General features: G+C 45.9%; 1 protein-coding gene across 1 annotated transcript; it reads right to left on the bottom strand.

Moving 5' to 3' along the window:
• Positions 1-8,258: 8,258 nt before the first annotated feature.
• On the bottom strand, positions 8,259-11,952 carry LOC123092184 (bidirectional sugar transporter SWEET16). The gene is made up of 4 exons (XM_044513887.1): positions 11,652-11,952; positions 11,370-11,531; positions 8,961-9,077; positions 8,259-8,869 (listed from the first exon to the last, which is right to left on the bottom strand). The coding sequence occupies exons 2-4, from the start codon at positions 11,523-11,525 to the stop codon at positions 8,519-8,521; spliced, it is 624 nt and encodes a 207-aa protein (XP_044369822.1). The 5' UTR covers positions 11,526-11,531; positions 11,652-11,952; the 3' UTR covers positions 8,259-8,518.
• Positions 11,953-13,913: the final 1,961 nt, after the last annotated feature.

Below are 13,913 nucleotides of genomic sequence, written 5' to 3' on the forward strand. Positions count from 1 at the left end.
AGCACCGTGCGGGACCATTCCTTGGCAACTTGGATTCGTCGGTTCCTGTATGCTTAGTTTATCCGGTGTGCCCTGAGAACGAGATATGTGCAGCTCCTATCAGGATGTGTCGGCACAGCGGGTGGTCTTTGCTGGTCTTGTTTTACCATTGTCGAAATGTCTTGTAAACCGGGATTCCGAGTCTGATCGGGTCTTCCTGGGAGAAGGTCTATTCCTTCGTTGATCGCGAGAGCTTGTCATGGGCTAAGTTGGGACACCCCTGCAGGGTATAATCTTTCGAAAGCCGTGCATGCGGTTATAGGCAGATGGGAATTTGTTAATGTTCGGTTGTAGATAACTTGACACCAGATCCGAAATAAAACGCATCAACCGCGTGTGTAGCCGTGATGGTCTCTTCTCGGCGGAGTCCAGGAAGTGAACACGGTTTCTGTGTTATGTTTGACGTAAGTCGGAGTTCAGGATCACTTCTTGATCATTGCTAGCTTCACGACCGTTCCGCTTGTTCTCTTCTCGCTCTTATTTGCATATGTTAGCCACCATATATGCTTAGTCGTTGCTGCTGCCTCACCACTTTACCCCTTCCTTTCCCTTTAAGCTTTGCTAGTCTTGATACCCATGGTAATGGGATTGCTGAGTCCTCGTGGCTCACAGATTACTACAACAACAGTTGCAGGTATAGGTTGTGCGATGATCATGACGCGAGAGCGATGTTTGCTTGTCTTGAAGTGCTGCTTCTGCTTCTTCTTTGATCAGGGGATAGGTTCCAGGTCGGCAGCCTGGGCTAGCAGGGTGGATGTCGTTTGAGCTTCTGTTTGTGTTTCATCTGTAGTCGGATGTTGATATTGTGTATGATATATTGTTGTATCCGTGTGGCATTGTATGCCTTATGTATGTATCCCCATCTTTTATGTAATGTTGATGTAATGATATCCACCTTATAAGGCATTTCAATATGCGGTTCTATCCTTGGTGGGACCTTCGAGTCTCTTTAGGATAGTATCGCATATTGGGCGTGACACACTGGATCAATATGTTAGTCCCAAAAAATAGTATAAAAAGTTGCCAAAAGTATATGAAAGTTGAATAATATTGGCATGGAACAATCAAAAATTATAGATACGACGAAGACGTATCAGCATCCCCAAGCTTAATTCCTGCTCGGCCTCGAGTAGGTAAATGATAAAAAAGATAATTTTTGATGTGGAATGCTACCTAGCATAATCTTGATCATATGTCTAATCATGGCATGTATATTAATACACGAGTGATTCAAAGCAATAGTCTATCATTTGACATAAAAACAATAATACTTCGAGGATACCAATAAAGCAATCATGTCTTTTCAAAACAACATGGCCAAAGAAAGTTATCCCTACAAAATCATATAGTATGGCTGTTGCTCTATCTTCATCACACAAAGTATTTAATCATGCACAACCCCGATGACAAGCCAAGCAATTGTTTCATACTTTATTAATCTCGAACTTTTTCAACTTTCACGCAATACATGAGCGTGAGCCATGGACGTAGCACTATATGTGGAATAGAATGGTGGTTGTGGAGAAGACAAATAGGAGAAGATATTCTCACATCAGCTAGGCGTATCAACGGGCTATGGAGATGCCCATCAATAGATATCAATGTGAGTGAGTAGGGATTGCCATGCAACGGATGCACTAGAGCTATAAGTGTATAAAAGCTCAAACTGAAAACTAAGTGGGTGTGCATCCAATTTGCTTGGTCATGAAGACCTCGGGCATTTGAGGAAACCCATCATCAGAATATACAAGCCAAGTTCTATAATGAAAATTCCCACTAGTATATGAAAGTGAAAGCATAGGAGACTCTCTCTATGAAGAACATGGTGCTATTCTGAAGCACAAGTGTGGTAAAAGGATAACATTGCCCCTTCTCTCTTTTTCTCTCATTATTTATTTATTTATTTATTTATTGAATAGGCTTCTTTAGCCTCTCTCTTTTTTTTATTTAGGCTTCGTTGGCCTCTCTTTTTTTATTAAGTCCGGAGTCTCATCCCGACTTGTGGGGGAATCATAGTCTCCATCATCCTTTCCTCACTAGGGCAATGCTCTAATAATGATGATCATCACACTTTTATTTACTTACAACTCAATATTACCACTCGATACTAGAACAAAGACATGACTCTATATGAATGCCTCCGGCAGTGTACTGGGATGTGCAATGATCTAGCATAGCAATGACATCAAAAAACGGACAAGCCATAAAAACATCATGCCAGCTATCTTACGATCATGCAAGGCAATATGACAATGAATGCTCAAGTCATGTATATGATGATGATGGAAGTTGCATGGCAATATATCTCGGAATGGCTATGGAAATGCCATGATAGGTAGGCATGGTGGCTATTTTGAGGAAGATATAAGGAGGCTTATGTGTGATAGAGCGTATCGTATCACGGGGTTTGGATGCACCGGTGAAGTTTGCACCAACTCTCGAGGTGAGAAAGGGAATTCACGGTACCGAAGAGGCTAGCAATGATGGAAGGGTGAGAGTGCGTATAATCCATGGACTCAACATTAGTCATAATGAACTCATATACTTATTGCAAAAATCTACAAGCCATTGAAAACAAAGTAGTACGTGCATGCTCCTAGGGGGATAGATTGGTAGGAAAATACCATCGCTCGTCCCTGACCGCCACTCATAAGGACGACAATCAATAAATAAAATTGTGCTCCAACTTCATCACAAAGCGGTTCACCATACGTGCATGCTACGGGAATCACAAACCTTAACACAAGTATTTCTACTAATCCAAAGTCGCCGACTAGCATGACTCTAATATCACCACCTTTACGCAAAACTATTGCAAGGAATCAAACATATCATATTCAGCGATCTACAAGTTTATGTAGGATTTTATGACTAACCATGTGAATGACCAATTCCTGTGATCTCTCTAAATAGATATAAGTGAAGAAAGAGAGTTTAATTATTTCTACAAAAGATATGCCCATGCTCTAACCAATATAAGTGAAGCAAAAGAGCATTCTACAAATGGCGGTTTTCTATGTGAAGAGAAACAAGCAATCCAGACTTCAAATGATATAAGTGAAGCACATGAAGCATTCTATAAAGCCACACTCAAAAGATATAAGTGAAGTGAAATGAGCATTCTATAAATTAACCAAGGACTATCTCATACCAGCATGGTGCATAAAAGAAAAGTGAAAACTAAATGCAAAAGACGCTCCAAGACTTGCACATATCGCATGAACGAAACGAATACGAAAACATACCAATACTTGTTGAAGAAAGAGGGGATGCCTTCCGGGGCATCCCCAAGCTTAGACGCTTGAGTCTCCTTGAATATTTACTTGGGTGCCTTGGGCATCCCCAAGCTTGACCTCTTGCCTCTCTTCCTTCTCCTCATATCGACACCCCCTCGATCAAACACTTCATCCACACAAAACTTCAACAGAAAACTCGGTAAGATCCGTTAGTATAATAAAGAAAATCACTACTCTAAGTACTTTTGCAAACTAATTCATATATTTTTTTGCATTGTGTCTACTGTAATATAGCTTTTCTATGGCTTAATCCAGTGATAGAAATTGATAGTTTCATCAAAACAAGCAAACTATGCATCAAAAAACAGAATCTGTCAAAAACAGAACAGTCTGTAGCAATCTGAACATTCACCATACTTATTTTATCGCAAAACTTCTACCAAAATTAGGACAAATAAACAATTTGGACATAAAGACAGTGCAAAAGGAATCAGAACCATTTGACTTTCCAGCAAAAAATGTAAAATCGCGCACTACAGACAAAGTTTCTGTCCTGCACCGTACAAACCAACAAGCATTGTAAACATCCTAAAGGAAAACCTTGGAACATTATTTTTATAATACAGTGGAATTGTACAAGGGGATAATTATTTTTTATGAAAAGTTTCTGTAATTAAGATTCACAAAGTTTCCGTGAGCATGAACAAAGTTCAAGGAGCTCTCCCACTTCAACAATGCTTGTCTTTCTCACTTTCACTTTCCTTTTTGAAAGGTTTTGGGTTCTCCTCTTTATTTTTTGTTTTTAAACTATATAAAAGCACACAACAGAAATAAACGACTCTCTAAAACTTCCGGGTTGTCTCCCTGGCAGCGCTTTCTTTAAAGCCATTAAGCTAGTCATATAGTGCTCAAGTCATGAATCCACCCGGATCCCAAGGTATATCAAAGCTAATTTTAATTAAAAATGATTTGTAATTTAGTAGTGAGCACAAAGTAACATATATCATGCAACAATGAAGTCTAACCCTCTTCCTATACATCGGCATGTCATAAAAGCACAATTCATGCACACAAAGTATAGGCCAATGCATAGTATAAACAGTTTCTTGCAATTTTATCATATTGGAAACATAGAGAGATGGAGATATAGTTCCTCTCTCATAATAATTGCAAGTAGGAGCAGCAAGCACATGCATATTATATCTATCAAAATCATCATTTATAGTAGTAAAAGGCAACCCATCAATATAATCCTTAATAAGCACAAACTTCTCTGATATAGTGTAGTTTGGAGGATTCAAAAAGATAATAGGACTATCATGCGTGGGTGCAATAGCAACAATTTCATGTTTAACATAAGGAACTATAGCAAGTTCATCTCCGTAAGCATCATTCATATTGGCATCTTGGCCACAAGCATAAGCATCATCAAAAGGGGATATTTCAAGAGAATCAACGGGATCATAACAATCATCATAGCAATCATCATTCGGTAAGCACGAAGGGGAATTAAACAATGTATGAGTTGAATAGTTACTCTCATTAGAAGGTGGGCACGGGTAGCTAATCCGCTCTATCTCCTTTTGTTCTTCGCTCTCCTCATCATCTTTTTCATCCAATGAGCTCACAGTTTCATCAATTTCTTCTTCCATAGCTTCCTGCAAAATATTAGTCTCTTCTTGGACAGCGGAGAAGTCCTCAATATATGGTTTAACATAGGCACTAGAAGCATAATTATCATAACAATATTCAAGTATGGTAAAATTTTCAGATTTGTGGAGAGTAGCATCATACTTTTCAATCAAAGAAGCAATTTCACAAGCACCCTTAAAAGCAACAAATTCTTCAATTTGTTGAACATCATAGTAATTATAAACACCCTTAGCATACGAAGATACGATTCCATTATCACTAAACTCACATTGGTAGGGAAGGTGTTTCTTAGGGTTTTCAGAACAACAAGTAACATCATATATTTCACACAAATTCCAAGCATAGCATTGCAAACAATGAATTTGATCCAGTAAAAGTTTCCCTTTTTCAAATATACGGTGTCGCACATAACAAGCATGCTCATCTAAAGATTTGCCCTCAACTAAGCTAGTGGGGGTTTCAGCATGAGCACAAAGGGATCGAAGATGATCCAAGTAAAAAGCTTCAGGAGTGTGATAGATTTTGAGTGGTTCTTCAACCATTGGTGTAGTAGGTACAACTATTTTTTTGGTATTTTGCGTTTCCTACCAATAACTAAAGATAGAAAACAACTAAGAACAGCAAATAAAAATTACTTAGTGATAAAGCAAACAACCACACACGAGAATATTCACCCCACGCTATGACTCCCCGGCAACGGTGCCAGAAAAAGGTCTTGCTAACCCGTTGTAGCCTCTTCCGATAAGTAAGAGTGTCGAACCCAACTAGGAGCTAAAGGTAGAACAATTATTCTCTCAAGTCCTATGTGCCACTGATACGACTCTACGCATGCTAAGTGTTTGCTTTACCTAGAACAAGTACGAAACTAAAAGTACTTTGTACGTGTTGTTGGATAGGTTTGCAAGAATATAAAGAACGCGTAAATAAAAGGTAGGGGCTATTTAGATAAAGATGCAATAAAGTAAATATAGCGAGTGTGGAAAAGTGGTGGTAGGAGTTGTGAAATTGTCCCTAAGCAATTGACTACGTTACTAGACCGATAATCACTATTGCAATTCTATTTGAGGGAGAGGCATAAGCTAACATACTTTCTCTTCTTGGATCATATGCACTTATGATTGGAACACTAGCAAGCATCCGCAACTACTAAAGATCATTAAGGTAAAACCCAACCATAGCATTAAAGTATCAAGTCCCCTTTATCCCATACGCAAACAACCTACTTACTCGGGTTTGTGCTTCTGTCACTCACGCCACCCACCATAAGCAAATCATGAACATATTGCAAACCCTACAGCAGGAATCCCTCACGCTTGCGCGACACGGAGAGCACCATAGGACAGCACCAATAATAAAATATGCAACTCAAACCAATCATAGCAATTCATCAATCACTGGTAGGACAACGAAAATCTACTCAGACATCATAGGAAGGCAACACATAATTGGATAATAATATGAAGTATAAAGCACCATGTTCAAGTAGAGGGTACAACGGGTTACGGGAGAGTGGACCGCTGGATATAGATGGGGGAAGGTGATGTAGATGTTGGTGAAGATGATGGAGGTGTTGGTGAAGATCACGATGATGATGATGGCCCCCGGCGGCGCTCCGGCGCCACCGGAAGTAAGGGGGAGAGAGCCCCCCTTCTTCTTCTTATTCCTTGACCTTATCCCTAGATGGGAGAAGGGCCACCCCTCTGGTCCTTGGCTACCATGGCATGGGAGGGTCGAGAGCCCCTCCGAGATTGGATCTATATCTCTGTCTCTCTCTGTTTCTGTGTTCTCAGATTCTGCCCTTTCACTGTTTCTTTTATATCCGGAGATCCGTAACTCCGATTGGGGTGAATCTTTCACGCAGATCTTTCTCATAAAATTAGCTTTCTTGCGGCAAAATAAGAGCGTCAACCGCCTTACGGGGGGCCAGGAGGGTCCAGGGCGCGCCCCCTGTCTTGTGGCCCCCTCGGGCACCGTCTCGCGTTGATTTTTCCTCCCAAAAATCACAAATATTCCAAAATAATTCTCCATCTGTTTTTATCCCGTTTGGACTCTGTTTGATATTGGGTTTCTACGAAACATAAAACATGCAACAAACAGGAACTGGCACTAGGGCACTGGATCAATATGTTAGTCCTAAAAAATAGTATAAAAAGTTGCCAAAAGTATATGAAAGTTGAATAATATTGGCATGGAACAATCAAAAATTATAGATACGATGGAGACGTATCACTTACTATATAGGCTCAGTTTACTTATTTGTCTTCAAAGCCACCGTGTTTTGAAGACTTTCATAAAAATCGCCTATTCACCCGCACCCCCCTCTAGTCGGTAACTAGGCGCGTCGAGCAGCCCCGTCATGGGCGACGGCGGGCGACAGCTTGCCTGGCTCAGGCGGCGGCGACTTATGCTGCGACGGTGGGTCATCCGGCTTCGGATCGGCGGCGGCATGGAGGGCCTGGTGGGCGACTTGGCGCCACCTCCGGTCAGATCTGATCTGGCCGGTGCATCCAGCCGTGGTGGCCATCTCCTTCGTCGGAGTTGGTCAGCCTGAGGCTGGATGATCAGATCTCAGGATCCGTCATCTAGTTCCGGCTGCGAGTCGGGAAGACATAGTTGTGGGTGAAAACCTTGCCGATGGCAGGCGATTGCGGCGTTATGCGTCGTTACCTTGATGAAGGCATCATCGTGCAACGACTGTCAACCCACTCGTGCTGCTCTGAGGGAAACCTTAGGATTAGGTCTTCCAGATCGGACGATGGTGGTACTGCGGTGTCGTTTCTCTCTTGGGAGCATCGTTTGTGGAGCAGTGCTGGAAGACAGAGGCAGGAGGTGGAGCGGCTTCGTCTTGCACAGAGCTTTGGTGGAGATGTCAAGTCATGCCTGGCCAACAGGTGCTACGCTGCGTCATGCCTGATCGGCAGGTGCTACGCACGACAGATCTTCCAGAATCTTCGCGTCTGGATGGACGAGCGCGAGGCGGCGGCGCCGTTGGGCACTGTGGTGGCGTCGACGGATGGACGGACTGGCAAAGATGATGCGGATCTCTCTGCTGAAGATGGGTCAGCGGTCCGATAATTATGGCAGCGTCTAAAACGTGTGCATGTGGTGTACGCTTTAGGTCTGCTGCACCGGATGTTCATTCCGATACGTTATGTGGATGGATCGGCGATGACACCAGTTTAGATATGGGGAGTGAGAGCACTCCATATTACCGAATTTTGTAGATGCAAGTGGTGGCTTCAGATAGCTTGATGTATGTTCTTGTTAGACCATGGTGAAATAATAAATAAAGATGGCCGCATGCATCGATTGATGCAGAGGCCAGGGTTTTAACTTCCTTTAAAAAAACAATTACTAATAAATATTTGTGTGCATCACTCGCAACGATACAGAGGCCAAGGCTATGTCCTCCTTAAAAGATCTAAGCTGAAACTCAAAAAACCTTTCCCTCTGAATTTATGTGCAAAATAAGCATGCCATATACATGCTGTCACACCATACTCTCCTTTCAATGCGAACACTGTACACGCATTACGCATACCTTCGTACAGGCTTTATCGAATGCTGCTACACGCTCTAGTCGGTGTGTGTCACTTGGACGAGTAGGCATGCTCGTCGTCGTCGTCGTGGTGCTCCTCCTTAGCACCGACGCGCTCGTGCTGGTTCAAGACAGACTGCAGCTCCAGGGGGGTGGCGGACAAGGCCTTGATGAGGTTGCCAAACCAGTGGAGCGGCGACGGCAGCGACGAGGGCATTGGCAGGCTCAGCCCCTTTTTCAACGACGGCACCTTGGTCTGGCCCAGCTCTACCTGTCCCATCAGGTGCACCACCCCTTTCTCCTCGTCCTCCTCCTTGAGCCCCACCAGCTTCTTCTTGTTTCGGTACGCCATGTAGAGCGCCAGCTGCGCCGTGCCCATCACAAAACCCATGGCGTTGGGGATCTGAAAGTAGTTCCAAAAAGTGTGAAGTTAGTTAAATCTGCGCCTCTATGTATATGTGTATGGACGTCATGTGTGCATGATGCATGCGTACCCCGATGAAGTAGTCCTTGACGAGCAGGGAGTAGACGCTCCAGATGCCTCCGTTGAGGAAGAGGAAGGACAGGGAGAAGGGCATGTACTCCACGCTCCGGGTCTTCACCACTGTCCTCTGCGGCCAAGTTTTCAGTCGCTCAATTGTAACATACTGCCAGTGAGTGCATTTGAGTAATCGAGTACGTGGCAAACAAAAAAACGTTATTTTTTTTCTCCCGAGAGGCTTGAGTGCGATGAGAAACCGAACCAGTTAAGGCATCTGAAACACGCATTAATGGTCACCACCGACCAGCTGTGGCCTGCGGGGTGATCATGTCACGTCGTTACATACGAATACGGATAGACTGTGTGTCATGACTCACTCCGCACATGATGAGACTTAAAGCATCTGCAACAAACGCGTCAAGTAAAATTGTTTTTTAGCGCGCGTGGCCCAGTTTCGCGCGCTCCAACGATGACGGCAAAATAGCGCTCGCGGGAAGCGTTTGTGCGCGCGCAGCAACTGGCGCGGTAGATTTGGCGTGCCGCTTCGCGCGTCTATAAAATCCGGCGCTCGCCACGCGCCCTTTCCCTCGCCACCTCGCCGCTTCTGTCTTTCTCGCCGCTTTCCCCGCCACCACCGCGCCACCATGCCGCCGCACCACCGGGGTTCTTCGGGCTACCGCGGCGTCCGCGAGTGCCCCAACGGCTGGTACTCCGCCGAGATCCGGTCCGGCGACGTCCGGCTCGGCCTCGACTCGTTCCGGACAGCGCACGAGGCGGCCCGCGCGTACGACGCGGCGGCGTGGCGCTTGGAGAGGCCCCGTCGCAGATGAAATTCTGGGACGTCTTCACGCGCGAGCAGGCGCATCGCGTCGCCCCTCCGCCTCGTCTCATCACGGACAAGGAGCATGCGGACCACGTTCGGCTGCAGCGCCGCCTCCTCGTCGCTGAGGAGGACGAGCGAGCCATGGCGGAGTGGCGCCCGCGCCACCCGGAGGACGTCACCGCTGGGAACGCCTTCTAGGCAGAGAGGACGGCAAGGCGCCGCGCGAAGCGTGCCGACAGGCGTCGGCGCAAGGCACTGGCCTTATGGCAGTGCGATATCATCGAGAACGGCGGGCAGTCGATCTTCTCCCCCAACGATCCACGTTGGGATGACATGTGGCTCGATACCTCGGACGACACTACCGAGGATGATGATGATGATGATGACGGTTGGGAGTCACCGTAGTTTTTCTCAGTTGCACCGTAGTTTTTTCTATCTAGTTGCACCGTATTTCTATCTATCTATGCTTTGGAACTATGTAAAATATCTTTGTATCCTTTTTTATCTATGCTATGAACTATGTATCTTTTTTTAACTATGCAAAGTTTTCTAAAAAAATGTTTGTGCGAAAGCGCGCGCTGTGCATTTTAGCGTGTTGTATTTTAGCGCGGCCGTTGTAGCCAGCGCTGCGCGCCGCGCCAAATCTGTCGAAGGGCGCGCTGTAAACCAGAATTTAGCGCGCCACGCGTTTGACGCTTGTTGGAGATGCTCTTAACTCCAAATTAATGCAAGTCCAGGAATCAAAATCTAGATATGCATTTTGATGGGGAATAAAAATCTAGAATGAAGGCATAGACTATTAGAATCCAAGACTGGCACCATAAAGGCAAGTTATCAAGCTGACGCCTCCAAATATCCGCAAATACGTTTGAACGTGTATGACGGACATCCTGTTGGGCACCACGCCATCCAACCATGTTCCGTAAATATCCATCCATTTCAAACAGTTTAAACATGGATTACTAATAAAATTACATGCAAAATACTCCCTCCGTTCCTAAATATAAGTCTTTTTAGAGATTCCACTATGACTATATACGGATGTATATAGATGCATTTTAAGTGTAGATTCATTCATTTTGCTTTGTATGTAGTCCATCTAGTAGAATCTCTATAAATACTTATATTTAGGAACGGAGGGAGTAGGTGAGAAGTCTTGTTCTATTCAAGGGCGATTTGATGCGTGCTCAAGCGAAGCTTTAGCTTTTATTACTTCTTCTGCTATAAATCGAAGAAAACGACATCAGACCAACACCTACTGCTTCATGACAGATTTGGGAGAGTTACACCTACTGCTATAAATCGAAGAAAACACTGACATTTTGCTAAAAGTACACAGTTTTAAATTGCGATTCAGATTTGGGAGAGTGTGGTTTTAGGTGACCCAGACTTCCAAAATCTCAGACATTTGAGAATTGAAATATATGATGGGAAATGACTTTGTCCTAGTTAAAGTTACTTCTGCTTCTCCCCGCAAAAAAAAGTTACTTCTGTTTGAAAGGAAACGCTACCGTGAGAGAGACAGTTTTCGAAAAGAAAAGAAAAAGGCAAGATTTTCGTGGTGGTAGAAGTGAAGAGATAATCGAGCTTGTTACTAACCATTGCGGCCATGGGTGCAGCATACATTGCGATGGTGAGAGCGGAGCAGAGAACCCCCACCGCGAACAGCCGGACGGCGCCGTGCAGCGCCACCAGCCCCACCAGGACGACCGCGGCAAAGAAGCAGATGTTCACGCCCACCACCACCTTGGCCATCTTCACCTGCAAATTAGTTATCCAAAGTTCAGATCCGTCCGGGTTCCATCTGTCCATGACGAGAGCGCCGCAGCAGCGCTACTAGCTGAAAATGGGATTGTGTAGGGCGCAGACTGATGGACGCACCTTGGTGTCCCTGGGGGCATAGGCGAGGTAGAGAGCGACGTAGGTGACCTGCAGAGCGGCGCCGGCGGCGTTGACGGTGATGAGGAGGAGGCCGCCGGGCTTGAGGAAGCCATAGAAGGCCCAGAGGGAGGTGTAGAGGAGGGTGGTGACGTACGGCAGCCACCGGAATTCCTCCGTGCTCTTGTTCCGCACGACCCTCCGGAAAGTCGCACTGAATCATGCAAGCAAAACACAGACAGCATCAGCATCAGCTTCTGGATGCATCTTTCTGATGATGCAGAGGCTGGGGTAAATCTCCTTTTTTTATAAAAAAAAATCAGCTTCTGAATCGCGCAAGAATTGGTAAACCACGAGCGCTTATATATATATATATATATATATATATATATATATATATATATATATATATATATATATATATATATATATATATATATATATATATATATATATAGTCGGAGCAGAGCGCTCATATAAAGTGGATTTCCCGTCTAAGGAGGATCAGATGAGGATTCTCAAGTTCGGTATGAGCAGGGTCACAGGTACTAGTTTTGTGCTGGAATTCGATGAGTGGAAAAAGAAAGAGCCACAGGGCACGCCTTTAACTCAGATTTGGGTTCGTTTCTCTGGTGCCCCGTCTGCTCCTTTGGATAGCTTCTTGGTGACCTGGAGTCTGGGGTCTTTGATTGGCAGGACTGAGCAGGTGGATATGCAGTTCACTCGGGCTCATGGGGTGGCACGGCTGCTGGTCAGTGTCGCCAATATTCAGTTCTTGCCAGACGTGGTGCCTTGGACTTACGCAGGTGTTTTATATCAGCTGAATGTTGAGTATGAGGATCCTGATCTTTTCAATGAGTTTGAGGATGATAATCCCGTGGATACTTCTGAGGGAGGAGGGGGTTCGGGGAACCAGGATGATATTGCAAAGAGTAATGATGACAAGGCTATGGGACCGTCGGGGCCGTCGGATAATGCTGACTCCGCCCCTGTTGGGCCGTCTAGCACAGTTCCGACTACCAATCTTCAGCTGGGTTCTATTGGGGCGTTCTCGGCGCCGCCGAGGTTGTCGTGTGACAGGGTTGGTTCTGCGAGCCCGGTGCTCAGTTTGCGTGTGGCGAGGTCTGTTGAGGACGAAGGTGCTGCGGGGCAGGAGGTCCCGCCCTCGGTTCCTGTTTCTCCCTCGGCTATGGCTGTGGTGGCCGAGCCGGTGGTCGCGGGGGGAGTTGTCGAGCAGGAGGCTCGGCCCTCCGGGTCTTTGACGCTGGCGGTGCCGAGGGGCGGCGTGGCCCCTTTGGTGAGGTCGTCGGCTTGCGGGGGAACGGGCGCGCAGGAGGCCGTCGTTTCCCCTTCTGCTGCTCTGGAGGGCGGGCAGCCTGGTGTGGTCGCTGCGGCACCGGATTCCCTGGATCGCGCTAGGACGAGTTCACCGGGCTCGGGCATCGGCGAGATGGCCGTCGATAGGCCCTGGGAGCTCTCATCGTCTTTGGATGTTGCTCCGGTGGCCCCGGCGCTGGTCACCACTGCTGGGGGACGGGCATGAGGCTCTTTCCCCAGCGCTGCTTCTCGCGAGGAGGTCATCGCTTTCGGTGGGATCCCGGATCCTGTCTCTGCAGGGAGACGGGTCAGCGGGAGACTGCAGGAGCACCCGGATGTTGATGACATGCAGCTCAGGTGCGCGTTGAGGGCGGCCAAGTTGCGGGACGTCGAGCTTTCTACTGGTATGTCTGTTAACAAGTCTAATTCTATTATGCATTTTACCAATGATGAGATTGTGCAAAATGCCAACCAATTAGGAGTATCTCTTGGTAATAATGATCTAGAGATTTCTAAGTCTGTTAACGATATGCTAGATTTGGAAGCTGAACGAGCGTTAGATTTGATTCGTAACATAGCTGCAGTTAGACCGATGAATGAGTCGGAGATTGATGCGCTTGGGGTTAGGGTTCTTGATGGCTTGTGTCCTGATCTTGACCCTGCGGTACAGGAGACGGAGGAGGAGGATGAGTATCCCTCCCGGGATACTACTAACCTTGAAGTTGAGTCTTTGGCCATAGAGGCTCATTCCGAGCGTGCCGATCCTTCTGATGTTTGCGTTAAGCCTAAGAGGACCTGGAAACGGAAGGTTTACCCGGTGTCGGCTGTGCGTAGAAGTGCTAGGATCTATACCTCCAAAAAATTTCATGATGAAATATGAGAGGCATCTTTTGGAACAGCAGAGGTCTTAAAGACTTGGCTAAAAGACGGTTTCTAGCAGAGGCTTCT

The sequence above is a fragment of the Triticum aestivum genome, chromosome 4B, assembly GCF_018294505.1.
Source record: "Triticum aestivum cultivar Chinese Spring chromosome 4B, IWGSC CS RefSeq v2.1, whole genome shotgun sequence".
NCBI lineage: Eukaryota > Viridiplantae > Streptophyta > Magnoliopsida > Poales > Poaceae > Triticum > Triticum aestivum.